This window comes from Mus caroli, unplaced genomic scaffold (assembly GCF_978045245.1).
Source record: "Mus caroli unplaced genomic scaffold, Mus_caroli_1 scaffold_18, whole genome shotgun sequence".
Classification (NCBI taxonomy): Eukaryota; Metazoa; Chordata; class Mammalia; order Rodentia; family Muridae; genus Mus; species Mus caroli.
This window is the reverse complement of record NW_028227273.1, coordinates 63,131,672-63,153,838: the sequence shown is the minus strand read 5'-3', so window position 1 is coordinate 63,153,838 and position 22,167 is coordinate 63,131,672. Positions and strand designations below refer to the sequence as shown.

Genomic DNA, 22,167 nt, shown 5'->3' with positions numbered 1-22,167 from the left:
TAGAGCTGAGGCCACCATGTGGTCACACTTATTCAAGCACACCTATGCACACACATGCATACAATGCTCACATACACAAATCAATCAGTAGATATTTGACACGAGCTATAGCAGAGCTTATTTTGTGTCACAGTACTAGGATTTATTAAGTGTGACAATTTGTAAAACTACCCTATTCATAATTGGTTATATGTTTGTATGGTTTTCGTTTTGTTTTGTTTTAAAGCTGGATACTCCCGTTATGGCCAAAGGTCCTGTAGAAATTTGGCTTCTGGACTTGTTAAAAGTACAGATGTCATCACTACATAATATCATCCGGTCTGCCTTCTACCAGATCAGCGATTCGGGCTTTCTCCTCTTACCTTTCCTGAACCACTTCCCCGCACAGGTGAGGCTCACTGTCCACTAAAATGCAGATGTGGAAACAGAGAAGGGGCTGTGTTCAGCCTGGCCATGCGGAGGTCACTGTCAATTTCTACTTGGCAGCCTACTCCATTCTGAGCCACACTGGCCCTTTTCCTTCTCCCCCCATCCCTAAGGACATATGCCGAGACTCCAATAATGAATGGGAAATTTCATCTTAAAGATCAGTGATTCTCGACCTGTGGGTTGTGACCCCTTAGCTCATCAGATATCCTGCATATCAGATGTTTACGTTACAGTCCACAACAGTAGGAAACTGAGAGTTATGATGCTATGGTTTGGGGCGGGTGGGGGTGTCACCACAACATAGCAAGGGGTCGAAATGTTGGGAAGGTCGAGGACCACTGTCATCGATGTGTATGCACGTGGATCTTACTATATGGAGATAGCATTCGGGTAGGGATGTGACATACATGGGGGAGTAATTGTTCACTTTCCTGATGTGAACCCCATCTTGTCAGGGTGCGAGTGGGTGTTCTTGCCAACGGTTCTTCTGTCCCATGTCTCTTATGGGCTCCCCGGAAAATGCCAAATATCATTGAGGCCTAGTATGGGGAATAAAGAACTGGCAGTTTTATTAAAGTTTCAACCAGGATTGGCGAAAAGTAGCGTTTAGTCTCTTCATAAGTAGCGCAGAGTAGGAGAGATACCCAAGGGGCGGAGACCAGATTTTGTCCCGTCTATGTTTCCTGTTCCTGCCTGAACTTCAATTAGTTCCTGAATTAAATGAGCACACTTTGGAGCCAGCTGAGAAACGATTAATTATTCGAGAGGACCAACCTCCTCCGTGGAGATGATCTCAATGCTATGGTTTTATTGCTTTACAGTTGCCTTGAAAAACTTTAATGTTCTTGTTAAATTTTTTTTTTTTTTAATTTTCCTTGGTAAGCCAAAGAAACGGGCTTCTTAACAGTAAGACGACATATCTCTCTATCCCTGGAAAGCACATATCACGGCATGTTCTCAAGTCTCATTCCGACCGGGGAATTAGCGTTAGGAGGAAAACTAGGAGCAGGTTCAGAGCGGTGGAGGAATTGGACAGGGTGTGATGAGAGAGCTTAGCATCTCCCCAGCTCTCTCTTAGTGTGTGTATATATCACTTCTTTAAAGTATCTTCCCCAAATAACTGAAATCTGCCTGCTACCAAGTTAATTAAAAAAAAAAAAAGAAAAGCCAAACACCTTATCTCCAGCCTCTCTCAGACATATTTTTAAAGACTGCAAATGTGATGGATCATTGGTTAAAAAAACAAAACAAAACAAAAAAACCAAAAACCCAGGGAAATGTGAAAACCATGAAAGTAGGAATAAAAATTACTTATATTTATACAGCTTGGAAATGGTGTGTGTGTGTGTGTGTGTGTGTGTTTTCTAGACACACTGGGACACATGGCGCACACGCGCGTGCGCGCGCGCACACACACACACACACACACACAGATAAAATTTTTATTTAAAGCTTAAAAAAGTCAATTCTGCCTGCTTTATGTGAATAAATGACAACCAAGATTAAATGTGAACATGTCGTATGTATATGTCTGCTGTTTATAGGTTATAAACATGCTATACATGTGTGTGTGTGCTGTTTGTAGGTTATAAACATGCTGTACATGTGTGTGTGCTGTTTGTAGGTTGTAAACATGCCAGACATGTGTGCCTGCTGTTCGTAGGTTGAAAACGTGTTATACAAGTGTGTCTGCTGTTTGCAGGTTGGGCTTCTGGGAATTCAAATGCTGTGGACACATGACTCAGAAGAGGCTTTGAATAATGCAAAAGACGACAGGAAAATCATGCAAATAACCAACCAGAAATTTCTGGACATTCTAAACACGCTGATTAGCCAGACGACGCATGACCTGACCAAGTTTGACAGAGTGAAGTTTGAAACTTTGATCACAATCCACGTGCACCAGAGAGATATCTTTGATGACTTGGTAAAGTGTCCTTCCTGTCCTCTCCTAACCCAGTGCCTTGTCCAAGTAACCTAGTCTAGTACCTAGTAGTGAGCAGTCACATGTTGTTTGGAATGATGGACCTGCATGAGCTCCCCTCATATGTGGGTCTTCTTCCCCATCTACACCCGCACAGGTAGAGGGAGCACTTCCAGCAAGATGGGTGTATTCCTTAGTCTTTAAAAGAAATTTGGCTTCTTTTCTTTCTTCCCTTTTCTTTTTGCTGTTGTTGTTGTTGTTTTTTAATCACTTCTTTGTAATGAACTCACACATGATTGTGAGATAGGGTCTCACTGTGGTTTCCTCCAGTATCCTGGAACTTGATATATAGACCAGGCTGGCTTCAAAATCACAGCAATCCTCCTGCCTCAGTCTCCTGAGTGCTGGGATTAAAGACACATACCATCATGCCCAGCTAAAAATCACAAAGGAAAACATCACACAGTGCCTTAGTTAGGGTTTTACTGCTGTGAACAGACACCATGACCAAGGCAGTTCTTATAAGGACAACATTTAACTGGGGTTGGCTTACAGGCTCAGAGGTTCAGTCCATTATCACCGAGGTGGGAACATGGCAGCATCCAGGTGCAGGAGGAGCTGAGAGTTCTACATCTTCATCTGGAGGCCCTTAGGAGAATACTGGCTTCCAGGCAGCTAGGATAAGGATCTTAAAGCCCACGCCCACAGTAGCACACCCACTACAACAAGGCCACACCTTCTAATAGTGCCACTCCCTGGGCCTAGCGTATACAAACCATCACTCAAGCCACTCAAAGAAATATTGCCTACTTCCAAACTCAGTGCGCCTCCCTGAATGTCTTTCTATTCAGGAGGAAGGACTATTCTGCAGCCATGAAATGTCACGCAGGGTTTTACACTTCAGCTACCAATTACTTTTAAAAAACAGACTTAGCAAACACACACACACACACACACACACACACACACACACACACACAACCAGAACAAAACACTGACAGAATTGAAGCCAGAATAACAATTATCTTTCAGTACAGTATAACCTTTAGAAAAGAGCCTTAGAAAATGTATGATTGGACAAGAAAAGGCATGCTGCAGGCAAAAGACAGACGAGCTGTAAACAGAGGATATAAAGCCATTTCCCCCCTGAAAGTCAGGAACTAATTGATTTATTAAGAATTAATTGCTCTACTCAATGAATGACCGAGGGTATGACCCAGTTGAGTTGGGACAGGTCATGAGCTGTGGTGGCAAGGGCGACTTCAAGCTGAGCAGAGACAAGCCTTACCGGATGTCCATGGCTGTTGTCCCGTTGTCAGCATCCAGGAGAACTTGATTTGGCCAAGAGTCTATGGGGAGGGCTCCTGTGATGGTTCCATTCCCATTGGAAATAGGATGCTAATTATGGCTTTGGGCCCAGTCAAGTTCTTCTAAAGCTGGAACCCCAAGTGTCCCTCAGCTTCTGTTCCTGTTGTTAGGATTGAAACGGACAAAGCTCAGGTCAAGGGAGAGCTGGTTTTGGCTCTTGGTTCAAGGCTCAGCCCATCACTCCCGGGATGGCAAGGCTACAGAAACTTGAGGCAGCTGCTTGGGTCACACCCATAACCAGGAAGCCCCAGAACCATGGGCGTGTGTTGCTGCTTAGCTCCCGTATCTGTTGCTCTTCAGTTTCTGCAATAAAATACCATGGCCAAGAGGAAGTTAAAGATGGAATGTTTATTTTAGCTTATGGTTAGCGTTCATAAAGGCAGGGATGGCAGTAGGGGCAGGAAGCTGGCTAATTACATTTTGTCCCTATGCAGGAAGCAGGGGGGAGAGGAAGAAGTTGGGCAAAGGCTATAACCCCCCAAACCCACGCTCAGCACACTCTTTCAGGGGGGATCTACTTCTTAATGGTTCCATAGCTTCCTAAGACAGTATCCTAACTGGGGAGCAAACCCTCACATATGTGAATCTATGGGGGATGTCTCTCATTCAAACCAACCATCACAGCTTCCTTTCCCCACATACACAGTCTAAGTGAGGTCCTGGCTGGGGAATGGTGACCCGCACAGTAGGTGGGCTGCCCAACCTCAGTTGCACACAGTAGGTGGGCTGTGCCACCTCACTGTAATCGAGACAGTCTCCCAGGCTTGAGCGGAGAGGACCCTCTCCCAGGTGATTGCAGAGCTTGTCCCATTGACAGTTCACACTCTCCCAGCAGGACAGGGGAGCCTGGTGATGTTCATCGCCTGCCTTCAGACAGCCTTAGTCTGTACCGTTGCTGTCTTCTCCGTGGTTTGATCCGCCTTTAAGGGCGATGCTCTTCACAAATAATCCATTCAGCTCAGAGACTGTCGTAGAGAAGAAGTTGATCATGGGCCACCTGCTTCACGTCTGCACAGTATATGCTGATGGCTGGCATTGGCTTCACCTGGAAGCTTTCGGGAAAGCAGACTCTTTATTGTGGTCCACCTCGGCCTGCAGGAGTAGAGGCAGATTCCTGAGTAATTCAAAAGCATGTTAAAGCATAAGAAACAGGGATAGAGGGATGGTTCAGGGGTTGAGGGCACTTGCTGCTCTTTCACAGGACATGAGTTCAATTCCCAGACCTACCTTAAGAGGTTTAAAACCTTGACCTCCAGTTCTAGGGAATCTGATTCCTTGTCTAGCTTCTTTGGGCATCTGTGTGCACAGGAAGGCAGACAGGCATGCAGGTGCACACAAACACACACACATATACATGCATGCACAAACCCCTCTACCACAAGTACATACACACACAAAACAAATATATGTATTTTAAAAAATTTGAGATAAGCCACCATCAGGTTTTCCCTGGATCAAACTAATGACAGTTTGGCATTCTGTTTTGGCCTCACTATCATGTGAGTTCACATCCACAATGCTGGTGTGGAATCTGTCTTTGTATCTGCCATACTCTAATGAGAGTGTTTATACACTCCTGGCTGATGTAGAAGCCCCGTGGCAGAAATTTATTTGAAAACTAGGTGCCAAGGAAAGCCCAACTTTCTGTGCAGAATGGATAAAGACAAGAAATGAAACGGGGCTGGTAATTGAGCTTAGTGGTAGAACGTTTGTTTAGCCCATATGAATCCCCAGGTTCACTCTCCGGTACCACAAACACAAAAGCCAACAAGATCACAACAAAACAGGAGCACAGTCACTGTGAAACCATTTTCCCCAAGTCTCCATCATTCGTGCCTGACTCCAGAGTCGATTTGCATCCTAACTTAACAGTGTTCCAAGGCCAGCATGCGTGCCTCTTGGTCATCCAGTCCTTACAATCTGTGATACTAGGCTGTCAGAATTTGACACCATCATGCTACAAAACAGGAGGACTGTAAATACAAGGCGCAGGAAGATGCGGATAAAGGGATTTTGGCAAGGTGGGCATCCAAACACCGTAGATATTTTCAGAAGTCCATTTCTAGTGGCATCTTGACTGACCTGGAAGTGACCCCGTGGGCATGAGGGCAATACATCTGTATGCGTGTTTGCCTGCATGTATGTGTTTGCACCATGTGCCTTGCAGTACCCACAGAGGTCAGGAGAGGGAGTCAGAGCCTCTGGAACTTGACTTTAGGAATTGGTTCCATGCGTAGGCAGGACTGAGGTGGGGAAAGTCGTAAGTGCCTCAGACGGTGGCTGTGGTGGGTTCCTGAAAGTGTTGTCTTGCTTGTCTCTTTTGATGGACCAGTTTCTGAAGTGACAGCCATGGTGGCGAGAACCTGGAGCTTCTTGCTGCACAGGTACATGCTGAAGGTTTGACAGATTGGAAGGCAAACAGTAGTGCCAGGGCAGAGAGACATGTGCACACACAGAGTTACGGCTTCCTCGTTTATCACCTCCAGAGGCTTCTAATTGCTGTGAAGAGAGTCTCCTAAACTCTTCCCATGACCCTTTGAGGCTCCAACATGCATTTTATCCTCTAAGCCCTAGCCTCAGTGATACTGGCCATTTTTTCGGTTGTTGAATGCGGTATGTAGATCTGGGCCTGTGCCTTTTCTTTCCCTGCCTGATTTCTGTTGTTTAGCCAGGTTTTAGCTCAGATATGTTTTTCTCAAAGTACCCCTCTCTGACTTCCTAGACCAGGTTAGGTTCCATCGCTATGTTTTTCTGTGGGCTTTGAATTTTTTTCTTTGTAAATTTTATTTATTTTTTTAATGCATCTGAGTGTTTGCCTGAATGCATGTATGTGCACACATGCATGCAGTGCCCATGGAGACCAGAAGAGGGAGCCAGAGGGCATGGAACTGGAGTTACCATGGAGGTCAGCATCCACCTTGTGGGTGCTGGGAACTGAACCTGGGTCCTTTGCAAAAGCAGCAGGTTCTAATTGCTGAGCCACTCCCATGACTTTCTTTATAGTGAGGTTTGTACTTGACTGAAATGTTTTGGCTTCACCCCATCCTCACATTTTGAGAAAGCTCCAGAAAGCAGATACCATCCATCTGTGCTCACCCAGTGTAATTTCAGCAAAGAAGGCAAGCAATAAATACTGTTAAATGGAGACTAACCTGCTCGTGAATGAGTGACTCTAAACCAGGGTCCCATATGCTAATGTTTTAGGCTACCGCCACGCAGTTTGTAACTTCCCGTGCTTCACGCCTTCCAGGTAAAAATGCACATCAAGTCGGTCACCGACTTCGAGTGGCTGAAACAGAGCAGATTTTATTTCAAAGAGGATTTGGATCAGACCGTGGTGTCCATCACTGACGTGGACTTCATTTACCAAAATGAGTTCCTGGGATGCACGGATCGTCTTGTGATCACCCCGTTAACAGATAGGTAGGGAACCCGGTGGGCGCACGTGGTTCCACTTGGTAATTAAATGGGGCATGCTTAGACTGCCATCAAAGCCCCACATTCCTGGTCTGTGCCGGGTCATCAGGGGCAGCCAAACAATGAGAAATAATTCTCACAGTTGCTTACAAGAACCCACACAGTAAAGCTTTATGAAGTAGAAACGGATGGAAGAGTAAAAGCCAGATTGAATGTTTGCTGTGAGTAATTTAATAATGATTTTAGATTGTGAGAGGAGAAAAATGCCCAGAAACCATAAAGGAAGTTAATAACGTTGCAAGAAAAGAAAACGCCTTTGAGAACATTTAATTTAGTCTCCCCCTACCTCCACCTCCAGGGTTCTGAGAACCATCACACTCTACACTCTGCTTCGCTTTTTGTTTTTTGTTTTTGTCTGGGGGGGGGGAGGGGTAGATAAAGTCTCACTTTGTATCCCCGACTGGCATGAAATTCGCTATGCATCCCAGACAGGGCTTTAAACTGCCAGCAATCCCCCTGCCTCTGCCTCTTGGGTATGATGAAAGTGCAGCACCGCAGGCTGCCAACCTCTCAGTTTCTCAGATGTGGAAATGGAGCCTAAAGTGAAGTCTCCTGGCTGAGTCTGCTTCAGCCAATGACAGATCCTGCCCCCAGGCAAGGCATGGATCTCTTCCATCTCTCCATACACCGCCACACTCTGTTCAATATGCCGCACACAGAAATCGCTCAGTAACTGTCTGTAGCATCGACTGAAACTGGGTGTTAGATGATTTACCTCTGCCATGATAATTGAGTCCGCTTCCAGGTAAAACTACTGACAGGACCGGTTCGTGTTCCCAGATTCCCCCTCCTCCCACCCCCGCCCCCCTTGTTTGGTTTTCCTACCCTCCCAACTCCTCTCCCCTCCCCCCTCCGCCCCTGTTTGGTTGCCTGTTTCACGTGGGCTGTTGGAGGTTCTGAGCCCTTGGGTCTGTTCTTTCCTGTGTTGCAGATGCTACATCACGCTGGCTCAGGCTCTGGGAATGAACATGGGCGGTGCTCCAGCAGGACCCGCTGGGACGGGTAAAACCGAAACCACAAAAGACATGGGCAGGTGTTTGGGCAAGTACGTGGTTGTGTTCAATTGTTCTGATCAGATGGATTTCCGAGGCCTTGGACGGATTTTCAAAGGCAAGAATCAAATAGTTTCAACTGGGTTTGTTCCCGTTGCCTCTTAATATTTTCTGATGTGAATCCAAAATGACACTATCATCACGGGGCTAGGTGGTTTATTGGATGCCACTATCTTTCTGGATTTAAATTCAGTGTGGTTCAATACTACGGATTGTATGCATTGCGCGTGTATTGGAATTTGAAGAGAGAATCAATTTATAACAGTCTGAAACAGTACTAGGGGAGAGGTTGTCTTTATAGCCGATTAATACATGACCCTCCCCTTTGCAGGGCTAAAGCCCACTGAATGAAAATGGTTTTTTTGTTTTTTTATTTTTATAAAACACAGTAACACAGGAAAACAAGCAGCAGGCTGGCCATCAGAGATTGGGAATTCTTGAGAAAAATCTTAGGAGGTGGCTAGACAGGAGGTGATTTCAGAGAACACTGATGAGAGGCACATCCAAGGGCACTCGAGTGTCAACGCCTGGCTTCGTAGCACAGCTCTCTGAAAAGGGAGCCCCGCCAGAGGACATCTTCAGATAGGGCAGGCCAGGGAAGGAAGGTTGAGGAACTGGGTGGGTCAGGTGGCAGGTCCCACACCAGGGGGCGCTCTCCTGCCTCTCCCATCCTTTCTGCAAGCACCAGAGGCAAGCATTCCAAACAGGAACCTGTATCTGTGTTAAGAAATAATGTAGTAAAACCCCATCAGCTCAACATTACCAACGGAGCTTAGAGTGGTACCCAGAGCGATAAACACTCTGCAGGGCTGGGGACATAGCTTAGACGATAGAGTTCTTGCCTAGCTTGCATGAAGCCCTGGGCTCCGTCTTCAGGACCGTACAAGCAGGGTGTGGTGATGTACAGCTGTACTCCCAGGACTCAGTGGGTAGAGGCAGGGGAGTGGGGAATTCAAAGCCAGTCTTGGCTACAGAGTAGGTTCAAGGTAAAGTCTGGGATAGGGATACATGAAGCCTTGTCTCAAGGAAAAAAGACATACACAGTTAAAGAAAGCAAGCTAGAGATACTATTTTGGCAACTCAAGGAAAAACATAATAGTTGGGGCCCAAGGTGAATGAAACTACGGTTTATAAGGGGAAAAAAAAATCATCCTATCTTGAGTTGCCAAAATAGTATGCAGGTTAGAGGGACAGATTTAAACTTCCCCAGATTCTCGGGATGGGAATCCCCAAGAGAAGAGGGAGAGAAGATGGGCAGATAATGCAGAAAGAAAGAAAGCTTTTCACACAGCTGCAGGTGATGAAGGTCTTTGTCCTTAGAGAGTTGACAAGGAACAGCATTCGTGCCCTCCAGGTCTGTCTGGGTGTTTGCTTTCATAAGAAAGAAATAAAAACCCCTCTGGCCACTTTCTCTCTCATCCTACCCCTTGACCTTCTTATCTCGCTGTAATAAAAGAAAACAGACAGATTGACCCAGCGGAGGGATGTCCCTTATCCTGCTGTTTTCCCCAGAGACTCAGGAGCTGACCCTCTTCATCCTCATGGAAGGCAGTCCTCACAGAGAGGGGTGTGATGTCATCACAATGACGTCCTCACAGAAGGTGGTCCTTACAGAGGGGATGTGATGTCATCACAATGACGTCCTCACGGAAGGCGGTCCTTATAGACAGTGTGATGTCACCACCTTTCAGGAAACCTGCCCACAACGATGTATTTGCACTTTTCCTTTGATACCATCCCATTTTCATTGTGCTTGGGTGATGATAAGCGAGTAATTAAACAATTCCCATAACAAGGATGAAATACACCTTCATAAACAGCCCAGCGTGAAACTTCACATAAATTGCGTTTAGACGTAATTGCTGGGGAGCACTTTGGAGAAATGATCTCGGTGGAGAAGGCGCCTCGCAGAGTGAAACTTTACAAATTAACTATTCCTCCTGCCAGGTCTTGCACAGTCCGGTTCCTGGGGTTGCTTTGATGAGTTTAATAGAATTGAATTGCCTGTTTTATCTGTGGCGGCGCAACAAATTTACATAGTTTTGACAGCGAGGAAAGAGAGGAAAAAACAGTTCATCTTCTCAGATGGCGATTGCGTGGATTTAAATCCAGAATTCGGAATCTTCCTAACCATGGTGAGTACACGGGTTTTAAGTGCAAGTTGGAGAGCTTAATTGTTGTAGATAGAAATAGGCCAGTCTTTGTATTATAGGATAAGTGAGCCAGAAGTCATGGATTCTCTCTTTATGTGGGTATAAAAAATGATTTTTAAATTAGTCATGTCTGCCTCTGTGTGTGTGTGTGTGTGTGTGTGTGTGTGTGTGTGTATACATGTGAGTGTAGGTGCCTGTAGGAGACCAGAAGAGGGCGCTAACTTCCCCTGGAGCTGAGGTTTATAGGTAGTCATGAGCTGCCTGCTGCGGGAACTGGGAACTGAACTCCTGGCCTTCTATAAGAGCAGCATTTACGAATGCGAGCTGCTTAAAACCACAAAGATATTTTTTTCTTTCTCATGCCTCACACTTGCTATGGGTTGACAAGGATGGGAGCTGAGAGGCCAGGCTCTATCCTTACTTCTAGTTTTGGGCCAATCAGGTGGCCACTGTCTCAGTCATTGTTGAATGCTATAGCAAAGAAAAAGAAAAAAAAAATCATGCCCTGGCTTGGAGTTTCTGTCCAGAAAGGACACACCCAGGTCTCATGGGACAAACTACACCTACCCACAATGGGGCCTGGAGGGGATTATAGAAGCAGACAGATAGGATAACGCCAATGGCCCTCTGTCTCATTCTAGAGCTCCAGTATTCTCTGAATAACATCTTCTGGCTGAGGTACTGCAGGCTCAAATCACACAGCCAATAAGAGAAACTAGCTGTCCTGTTGTGTGTGAGTGTGTGTATGTGTGTGTGTATGCATGTGTCTCTGTGTGTGTCTGTATGTGCATGTGTGCGGTGCATGCAGGTTTGTGCACACACATACTTGCATATGCACCCGTGTATGGGTATGTAGAGACCAGAGGTCAGTATCAGGAGTCTTTCTGTATTGATAACCTTAGTTTTTGAAACACAGTCTCTCAATTATTACTGCTGGTTGTAAGCCACCATGTGGGTGCTAGGAACCGAACCTGGATTTTTTTGGGAGAGCAGCCAGTTCTCTGAGCCACTCAGCCATCTCTCCAGGCCCTCCCCTTTAATAACATATTTTATATCATAATTGCTCAGGTCTATTCATTCAGCTCTGTTCTACATTTTAAACCAGTGGGCACGCACAGGTGCTTAATTTTTTTTTTTTTGCTGTGCAAACTGTGTGTGACTTTGATCACGAATTGAAGCTGGGGTATATTTTTAAAAGGTATGATGTGAATTTACATTAAATATACAATAAAAATATATTAAATTGGATGGACCAATATTCATTTTTTTAGAAAGCAAGGGCATTTTATAAACCTAATATTTTTGTGTACTGCCTCAGAATATGCCTGAGATGTGTTTATGTCCAGGAAATAAAAACTGAACCAATAATCAAATATATCCTAACTCTTAGAACCCTGGATATGCTGGGCGCCAGGAACTGCCAGAAAACTTAAAAATCCAGTTTAGAACAGTTGCAATGATGGTTCCTGATCGGCAGGTACGTCCCAGGACTTGTAAGAATAATGTATGTTCTTTACTTTGTTTTCTCCCACTGAAGTTGTTTACCAATGTCTCACTGTGTTAACCTGTAGATCATTATGCGAGTTAAGCTTGCTAGCTGTGGCTTTCTTGAAAATGTTATCTTGGCGCAAAAGTTTTATGTTCTCTATAAACTCTGCGAAGAGCAGCTTACTAAACAGGTAAGAAGGCATATTTATTATTCCTGTAAAGAATTTAGGTTTTTGTTCCCATTTCTTTTTTTTTTTTAATTAATGTGTATGCATGTGTGGGAATGTGTCTGAGAGTGTGGTACCCACAGAGTCAAGAAGAGGGCATCAGATTTATCTTAGTTAGACTCATAGCTAACTGCTTGGCAGCTGCCAGATATGGGTCCCTGGGAACTGAACTGGGGTCCTGAGACTGAACTCGGGTTCTAGAGCAGTGTGTTCTCTTAACCCCGGATCTGTCTTTCCAGCTGCTGAGTCTAGATTTTTTTTTAAAGATTTATTTACTTTATTTATATGAGTACACTGTAGCTGTCTTCAGACACCCCAGAAGAGGGCATCGGATCCCATTACAGATGGTTGTGAGCCACCATGTGGTTGCTGGGAATGGAACTCAGGACCTCTGGAAGAGCAAGCAGTCAGTGCTCTTAACCGCTGAGCCATCTCTCCAGCCCTCTGAGTCTAGATTTTAACTTTGCTATTTTACCTTGATAGATGCTAATCGGTGAGATTAAACAAACACACGGAGTCACTCCTAAATATATGCACAATGAACTTGACTCATTGAGCACCTGTTTACAGATGTTTTAATTCAGAGATACTTGGAGATTCTTGGGGATTGGGGCGGGGATTGTCCAGGAAGATGTGTACCCTTCACCCCACTCTCTCCAGTATCAACATCTTGTAACTAGAGCATAGCGATACAATTCAAGAGTTTTGCCAATTATATGCACTCTTGGAGTGTGTGTGTGTGCGCACGCATTTACATCACACATGAAGATTAATGTAGCCCCACCACAATCAACAGCCAGCACTCATATATATTACAAGGTTCGCTTCTGCCACGTCTTTGTACTCTCGACCTCCCCTCTTCCCAAATCACTAAGCTGTCAAAGCCACCGATCCTCTTCTCCATCTGAGACGTTAGTTCAAGGATGCCATGTAAACGGAATTGTCAATGTGTAACTTACAGGCTCTGCATTTAAAATCTATTGTCTGCCTCTCAGACTGCATTCAGCTGTCCTATTCTGGAAACAGACATCAGGTTTGAATCCTGTCTTGTCACCTCGCTTTTTTTTTTCTGACAGAAACACTTCCTCTCCTCACTCAAAGGGAAGGAAGATGAATTGAGCTGTCAACACTTCCAACATGGCCACTCACCAATGGCAGCAGTGTATTGGAAGTTTTCAATGACGCATCTTTGCTCTCTCTTTCCCCTGCCCTAGGTCCACTATGACTTTGGACTGAGAAATATCCTGTCTGTGCTGAGGACCCTTGGGTCTCAGAAAAGAGCTCGGCCAGAAGACAGTGAGTTAAGCACGGTCATGAGAGGGCTACGAGACATGAACCTTTCCAAACTGGTAAGTGTGAACTCAGATCTTGGTGCGTTTTGCCAACATACAGCGACAGTGCCTCCCCTGTGGTCGTGTATGGTAAACCAGGGCCTCAGAGAGAGAGAGAGGGCTTCTGCTCCAAGTTTCCAGTCCACTTTACCTTAAACTTGTTTTTGAATTTAAAATTCTTATTTATGGTGTATGATTTTTGTTCCTTGCATATGTGTTTATCCGTTTACCCCGTATGTGTATGGAGGAACTGGAATTAGGGTTGGTTGTGAGTATTCGACCGTGTGGTCCTCTGTGAGAGCAGCAAGTGCTCTTAACCGCTGAGCCATCTCTCTAGCCCCCTTAAAAATTAAAAATTACATTGCCATATGTGTTCATGCACGTGCATGTGTGTAAATGCATGTGTGGAGTACCACATCGTGGAACTCAGATGACAAGTTTTGGGAGTTGGTTTTTCTCCTACCAGGTGGCTCCCAGTGACTGAGCTCAGGTTGTCTCTCTTAGCAACCAGTGTCTTTGTCCACCGTGTCATCTTAACAGCTCATCAGTGTAGGTTTCTAGTATTGTCCACAGAGTGACACATTCTAAGCATGAAGCTCTGGGCTCACAAGGAACTATGAGAACTCTATGCTGTGTGTGTGTGTGCTCAAAATCTCCTTTCTACCTGTTTCTTTCATTTGTGTGTGTGTGTGTGTGTGTGTGTGTATGCTTACATGGGTCAGAGGAGGGTGTCAGATCAGTGTGTGGTGTGTGTGTCTCTTTGTGTCTGTGAGTGTGTGTCTCTCTGAGTGTGTCTATGTGTGTGTATGTATGTGTGTGAGTGTATGAGTGTGTCTATGTGCTTGTATGTTTGTGTATGTGTGAGTATATGTGTGTAAATGTGTGTGAGCATGCGTGTGTGTGACTGTGTGTCAGTATTAGTGTGGAGTGTGTATGTGTGTAAATGTGTGTGTGAGTGTGCATATGTATGTTTGACTGCGTGTGTGAGATAAGTGAGGCATGTGTGTATGTGTGTGTGATGTGTGCATGTGTGTGTATGTGTGTTTGGGGGTTGGAGTACTCAGTGATTAAGAACACTTGCTGCTCTTCCAACAGATCAGAGTTCAGTTTCTAGCACCCATGCCAAGAGGCTCAAAACTGCCAACTCTAGCTCCAGGGGATCCTACACCCCCTTCTGGCATCTGTGGGTAACTGCATTCAGGTCTACATATCCACACACAGTCACAGACATATACATAAAAATAAATCATAAAATAAAAAGTACCGAGGGAGCTCCAGAGGATAGAAGTTGAGAAGGGACTGGAAGTTGGGAACACAGCCATCTGCGTATTAAAGACACAGCACACCAAGTGTTGGGGGAGGGGGTCAGCTTACGCAAACCTACTCCTTAAAAATAAAGGCAGGATGCTGATTGGATGGGGATTTCCAGCCACTGTGGGATGAAGTCATTGGGGGCAGGGTGCCTATATCCTACTTAGCTAAGAGACGACTGTTGACTGAGTACGCTTGTGCTCATGTCTGCCCTCCTAGGTTGACGAAGATGAACCCCTGTTCCTCAGCTTGATCAACGACCTGTTTCCGGGGTTACAACTGGACAGCAGTACTTACGCGGAACTGCAAGCTGCGGTGGACAACCAGGTTAACCTAGAAGGTCTGATAAACCACCCACCCTGGAACCTCAAATTAGTGCAGGTAAGGGCATCGGAAACCCACAGCGAGTGCCCGTCAGAGGTCACGACGTGGGATCTCACCCCACGATACTTACCGGATGTGAATGTTGAAACTGAGTTAAGATGCCAGGTCTCCATCATCATACGGCGAATCCTCAGGGGTTGCGTTTGTCTTAGGAAAGAGGGAATTTGCCCTGTCGTGCGGCAATCAGGCAGTCATTTAGTCTGGCTGTTACTTCACCCTCCCGAGAAGGCTGATGGTTACAGGAGTGGGAGATAGCTGGGATGGGGAGGCACGGCCCAGCAGGCCTCTTGCTGTGGGCCTGGCAGTATTACCTGCAGCAGACGCTTCAAGGGGACGGCCCTAGAGCTTGAGGAACCTGGGTCTGCTCCTTTGCTTTTATGTGTGTGTGTGTGTGTGTGTACATGCGGTGTGCAGGTGTGTGTATGAGCATCTATTGGCATAATTGCTTTGTCATTTTATTGGGTTATTAGAAGTCTACCTCCCTTCCGACCCTTATTCCTCCACGATCCCTTCCAGCCCCCAACACTAAGGAGGAGAAAGAGAAAGTAACAGGGGCGAGGGGGCACAGACCTCTTTAGACTACTTCCTGAAGATGAGAGGGGCATTGTGTTCCTTGGGGCCAGTCTGATCTTCACAGTCAGGAGAGCTCCAGCTTCTTGTCAAACCATCACAAGAGCAAGCAGGAACAGCAGGGGGCTGCAGGAAGCAGCAGTTGTCTTCTTCCTCCTCCTCCTCTTCCTCCTCTCCCTCCTCCTTCTCCTCCCTCTCCTCCTCCTTATTCTTCCTGCCTCTCTTAGGGCTCAGGCATTTATGCCCTCCTCAGAGTTCCCAGAATGAAACTATCTGCAGCTGGCAAAAACCATGCCACTGCCCTTGCCCTGATCCGAGGATGAGACAATCATAGTTAACAGCTGTGGACAGATTGAAGCAGGCCCATACCCCATACCTGAGACTAAAACAAAAACATTCATATAAGGTCACTGGGTGGTTAAAGAAGCCAAAACTCTCACTACAAGTGTGTGTGTGTGTGTGTGTGTGCATGGATGTGCATATATGTGAGTGTAAACATGTGTTATGGCTCAACTACATTAGATCTTTAGCCCAGGCTGGCCTAGAACTTCCTATATAGTCGAGGATGGCCCTGACCTGTTGACCCTCCCCCCACTTGCTTTTGTCTCTGGAGTGCTGGGCTTATAGGAGTGTGCCACCTTACATGGTGCATCAGAAGCCAAGGGCATCACGTACTCTAGGCAAGCCCTTCCTGATTGAGCTATGTCCACAGCCCACTCTCTGCTGTGTTCTTAGTATGCCTCCTTAAATCCTCTCTCCCACTCCCATGTACCCATGTATGCTTCCTGTTCTCGGAGCAAACAGAAGACTGAAGGCACTTTGTGTGTGAGCTCAGGGGCAGGCATTTCCCGAGCACTTATTGCTCCCAAGTACCATCCCCTCAAGGAAGGATGGCTGGGCGAGGGGAAGGCAGGTCCCTCTGCTTCCAGGTGGAGAGTCCCTGGTGGGGTCATGCTTGTCTGCCTGCTGTAGCTGTCCTCCGTTGCATCTTACCCCGGTCTGTCTTCCCATCCCTGGGACTGTTATAGCCACACCCTTCTTTGTATCTCCCGAGGGCTCTCCCCAAGCAAATCACTTCCACATGCAAAAATCTTTATTCAAGCTGTGCTTCTGGAGACCCAGAGGCTCAGGGGCACCCTAGATCTTTACAGAGATGCTGTGCGCTGCTGCTTTCCACCACTGGGGGGCGACATCACCACACAGCACACGCGCGCGCGCACACACACCCCCACCCACCCACCCATGTCACATGAGGCAGAAAGCAGATCCTGAATTAATAATTATTTGCAAAATGTAATTCAAGCCCCATGACATCATTACTTTATCACCTATGTTGTTTTTTCAACGCGACACTAGTTTTGCTTCCCAAATCCACTGAAACAAAGGACACTTAGATATTATTATAAGCCTTTAAAATTTCAGCTAGGGCACACACACAAACATCAGCCAGAGACTAATATCCTACGTTTCCCAATGTGTCATTTGATGGTGTAGTTATATGAGACCTCTCTGGTACGGCATGGCCTGATGACCCTCGGGCCCAGCGGTTCCGGGAAGACGACGGTCATAACAATTCTGATGAAATCATTAACGGAGTGCGGGAGGCCTCACAGAGAGATGCGAATGAATCCAAAGGCGATTACTGCGCCTCAGATGTTCGGCAGGCTGGATACAGCCACCAACGACTGGACAGATGGGATCTTTTCCACTCTGTGGAGGAAGACATTAAAAGCTAAAAAGGGTAGGCACGGGCCTCCCTCCGAGTTCACTCTTTCCCTGCGAGCTTATTAGCTCAGACCTTGCATTTGCTCAGTTTCCCGTTTTTCATTAGTTGTGGACAGAAAAAACCGATCTAATCCTCCCCTACTCCCCGTCCTCGTTTGCAGGTGAGAATATTTTCCTCATCCTAGACGGCCCCGTGGATGCCATCTGGATTGAGAACTTAAACTCCGTGTTGGACGATAACAAGACGCTCACCCTGGCTAACGGGGACCGCATCCCCATGGCCCCTACCTGTAAGCTGCTGTTTGAGGTGCACAACATTGAGAACGCCTCTCCTGCCACGGTGTCAAGGATGGGCATGGTATACATCAGCAGCTCGGCTCTCAGCTGGAGGCCGATATTACAGGTGGGGACCGGAAACAGGCCAGGGTCTACAGGTCTCTGCTCTTCTCATTTTTACTTACGTGTGTACACGTGTGTGTGCAGATAGCCCTGTGTACCGGTACATGCAGATGCCATTAGATAACCTCAGGTGTTTTTCTTTAAGCCACCTTACCATCCACACTTCTTTTACTTTGTCTATAGTGTCTCTCAATGGCCTGGAATCTGTCAAGGAGGCTAGGCTGACTACCCAGTGAGTCCCAAGGACCTGCTTGTCCCCTCCTCCTCCTCCCCAAACCCCATCACTGGTATCATAAGCACATGCCAGCATATCCGGCTTTTTTTTTTTTTTTTTGATGTGAGTTCAGGGAATCAACCTCACGTCTCCGAGCTTGCAAGACAAGCAAGCACTTGATCAACAGAGTTGCATTGGCAGCTCCACACTTCCCTAGTACTTAGATGTTGTCCTTTGACCTCAGGCATGGTTGAAGAAGCGCACCCAGCAGGAAGGCTCTGTCTTCCTGAGTCTGTATGATAAGGTGTTTGAAGACGCGTACACATACATGAAACTAAGCCTCAACCCCAAGATGCAGCTCCTGGAGTGTAATTACATCACGCAGGTTAGACTCTGTTCTGCTCTGTACCCACCCTTCTTAAAACACCTGAAGCTTTCAACTCGGCCGCCTCATGGGGCACCTAGTATAGGAGGTCCTATAGTCTAGGGGTTCTTTTTAAGTGGCTTGGGGGTGAGGGCGCTGAGATTTGAATCCCCAGAGAAGGAGGGATGAATCCGCACGCTAGTAATCTAACTTTGGAGCCAGAAGCCACAGAGGAGGTCTTTTACTTTTTAGATGGGGAAAGCAGACCCAGTCACAGGAGCTGGGGTAGAACCCACACTTGCGGGCTCCCAACTCATTCCTCACTTCCGTCGGTCACACAGCCCGACCGAAGCTTTATCTGTCCTCTAACACTGGGGACCGCAAGGACACTCATCAGGCTGTGTCTTGAGAAATTATTTCTGTTTTCTTTTCTCTTCCCCGTCTTGCTTTCCATTTTCTCCTTTCAAAAAAAAAAAATGGATCTTATCTGAAATCTCTTCCAGTCTCTCAATCTCCTGGAAGGTTTAATCCCTTCCAAAGAAGAAGGTGGCGTCTCGTCCGGGGACCACCTCCACAAGCTGTTTGTGTTTGGTCTGATGTGGAGCCTGGGAGCCCTTTTGGAACTGGATAGCAGGGAAAAAATGGAAGTCTTCCTCCGAGGTCATGGGAGCAAGCTAAACCTGCCGGAGATACCCAGGGGCTCCCACCAGACTATGTATGAGTTCTACGTTACCGACTACGGTAAGTGCGGCCAAGTACGGTTCAAACAAAGTGACCTGAAAATACAAACGGCCAAGGAGTTGAGAGCTAAGGCCACCCGGGAATCTAACTACAAAGATGTTTTAACAATAAGCCAGAGGTGGGATTTTTACATATCAGCTGTGCTGAGGGTGACCATCCTGACTTCTCCACTTGGAGTGGTCTAAGGAAGATCGGCTGGGAGAAACAGCTCCCGGCATATCACCTGCTTCTAATGCTTAGGAAGTAACAGGGAAGCACACACAACAGAGGGGTCCCACCACCTCTGTTGCCCATGTCAGTGCGAATAGAGGGAGCCCAGTGGACAGGGCATTCCCCCTGGCCCCGCTCAGCTTTCCTTTAAATCAGTGCCCTTCGACTCAATGCTTTTATCCAGAACCAGGCTCGAACTGCTCCCAAGCCTCCGAGAGAACAAAGCAACCAAAGATCCTGCCCTGGCTCCTATATTTACCTCTGCTGCTTCTCCAAACCTCCAGAGCAGCAACGGCGTGTTTGTGTGGCTATATTAAAAGGAGAAATAGGACAGGAGGGAAGATGGGAGAGAAAAACAACGAGAGAGTAAGCAGAAGGCACGCCGCAGCCTTTGATTTAGCACACAGGCCACAACCTAACTCCTACTTGAGGAGTAATTTGCTGTGCATTTCCAAGAATCTCCAGAGGGCTCAGGGAGCAGGAGCGGGGGTGGGGAGGTGGAACTGTTAGTCAGAGGGCTTGTTCTCAGTGTCTTTAAGAAAAAGATTCCCTAACTCTCTTCCCAAAGCTGCCTACTGGGCAGCTGGGCCCACGCGATGCTGCAAAGGGCCAAATGAGCTTCTGAGTTTCCTTGGCACCTTTGAGGGCGGCAGAGCCTTGCCAATGAGACGGGGCACACGTCTGTGTTTGGGATGGCCTTCCTCAAAGGACTGAGATAGAGGGATTGTGTCCCTGTGCAAGTGTAGGGATCAGAGGATGACTTGTGGGACTTGGTTCCCTCCCCTGTGGTGCTGGGGACTGAACTTAAATTGTCAGGCTTGGTTGCAAGCCCCTCTAGCTGCTGAGCCATCTCGTGGATTCTTTCCAGTCTTACCACTCTAAATGGTTTGTGCTGATAGAACTTATATGCCTGAGCATCTGTGCCTATGAAGTGAACCAAAAGTTATCTCATCCTTGTGTGTGTGTGTGTGTGTATATCTGTATATATTGAATGTGTGTCTATGTCTCTGATTATATATGTTTTTGTGTATATATGTATGTTTCTATGTGCCTATGTATATGGTTTGTATGTGTATAGTATGTATATACGTATAAACATATACATATACATGTAAATATGTGTACACATTATATATATATATATATATATATATATATATAGGGGGAGTTCTTGTTATCGTTGGACATCAGCACTTTGGGAGAGACTCCATTCTTAGATTTAGAAGTCCCTGCTTTCAGGACAGATGGAATTAGAGTCTGAGCCTCTAGCAACAGCAAGTGGAGCATGGTGTATAGACCAGTGTCATTTAGACACTGGGCAAAGGCAGAAGGGAACCCCATAACAAAGAGAAGGAGGCTTCCAGCAGGCACTTAGGGAAACCCCACCGGAACCCGCCCGTCTCAACAGGGCTGGAAGGGGTTGATTTGGAAGAGGCCCCTAAGGGCTTTAAGAGGTAATGCCACAGCAGAGGGACCCGCACAGGGAGGAGGAGCCAGAGGAGACTGGAGGACAAATCCACAAACAGGGAAACCGCAATGACGGATGCATGGGACAAACGCTAGGATGCAGACAGGTGATTCCAGGAAGGTACAGGGGCCTCACCTTTGAACTGAGCTGACAGTTGTGGAACAGCCCCCTCTCAAGCAAGCAGAGTTTATCTTCTTTTTCAAGATCAGAGAACCATTTACAGCAACACTGTATAACCTTCAGAAGAGAGAGACTCTAGCAATCTGTGTCCATATCGCAAAAGAATAAAGGCTTCAGTTAATCCCAAAGCACACAGAAGAAAGAGCAACGATTAAAACAGAAATCAATGAAATAGAAGCTAAATTGGGGGGAGGGGGAGAAACCAAACGGTAGTTCTTTGTAGAGATCAATGAAAGCGATAAGCCCGTTAGCGGTCTCAGGGGACCTGGAAGAGAGGCTCAGTGGTAATGGTCAGTTTACCATGTGAGAGGGCCTGAGTTTCACCCCCAGAACTGACGTAGAAATCTGGTGTGGGATGTGTACGTGCAATCTCATCTCTGGGGGAAAGGGAGCCAAGAGGATCTGTGGTGCTCACCGGCCAACCCTGTCTAGCCTTAGTGTTGAGCCCCAGGCCAGCGGGATAGTCTGTCTAAAAACAAACAAAAAATAGATAAATAAAAACATCCATAGTGGACAACACTCGAAGGAAAGTCACACTTGAGGCTACCCTCTGACCCCGACATGCATACTCACATAAACACACACACACATACACGCAAAGGTACATGAAAGAAATAAACAGGAGAATAAGTAGCCACTGGTAAGAATGAAAAGGGGGGACATTAGATAAGCAGATTTATCAGTGTATTGGGAAAGCATTTTAACTTTTTGCATGATCTGAGCGACAGTCCCTATCATGTAACGTGACCGTCGATGACACATTTTGATTACGACGGAATTCTACCTGCCGTGTAGGTGACTGGGAACACTGGAACAAGAGACTCCAGCCATACTTCTATCCGACGGACAGCATTCCGGAGTACTCTTCCATCCTGGTTCCAAACGTGGACAACATCAGGACCAACTTCTTGATAGACACGATCGCGAAACAGCACAAAGTGAGTGTCCCAGACCGTGTAAGAAACACGTTTGCTTTCATATACCACAGACTGAAAATGGAAATCCCAACACAAGGGCCCAGAGGGTATGTCGCTGTGGAGAGACACTCTGACAGTGGTCCAGGTTCCACAGTGTTCTTCCTCTCCGTCTCCCCTGGCCTGATGAGGGATGTGGGTGTGGCCTTCCAGACTCTCATCCCTATTCCAGTGAGCA

The 22,167-nt window shown here is 46.5% G+C and overlaps 1 protein-coding gene across 1 annotated transcript in view; it reads left to right on the top strand.

Moving 5' to 3' along the window:
• Nucleotides 1–22,167, top strand: part of Dnah8 (dynein axonemal heavy chain 8) — a 253,171-nt gene that overhangs the window by 100,832 nt on the left and 130,172 nt on the right. The window contains exons 41-54 of the mRNA XM_085832623.1: nucleotides 227–388; nucleotides 2,132–2,356; nucleotides 6,972–7,144; nucleotides 8,130–8,308; nucleotides 10,198–10,385; nucleotides 11,794–11,880; nucleotides 11,975–12,082; nucleotides 13,333–13,467; nucleotides 14,980–15,141; nucleotides 17,209–17,455; nucleotides 17,601–17,842; nucleotides 18,297–18,437; nucleotides 18,920–19,157; nucleotides 21,811–21,953. Of these exons, the coding sequence (XP_085688749.1) occupies nucleotides 227–388; nucleotides 2,132–2,356; nucleotides 6,972–7,144; nucleotides 8,130–8,308; nucleotides 10,198–10,385; nucleotides 11,794–11,880; nucleotides 11,975–12,082; nucleotides 13,333–13,467; nucleotides 14,980–15,141; nucleotides 17,209–17,455; nucleotides 17,601–17,842; nucleotides 18,297–18,437; nucleotides 18,920–19,157; nucleotides 21,811–21,953 (2,430 nt within the window). The remainder of the gene's footprint in view (nucleotides 1–226; nucleotides 389–2,131; nucleotides 2,357–6,971; nucleotides 7,145–8,129; nucleotides 8,309–10,197; nucleotides 10,386–11,793; nucleotides 11,881–11,974; nucleotides 12,083–13,332; nucleotides 13,468–14,979; nucleotides 15,142–17,208; nucleotides 17,456–17,600; nucleotides 17,843–18,296; nucleotides 18,438–18,919; nucleotides 19,158–21,810; nucleotides 21,954–22,167) is intronic.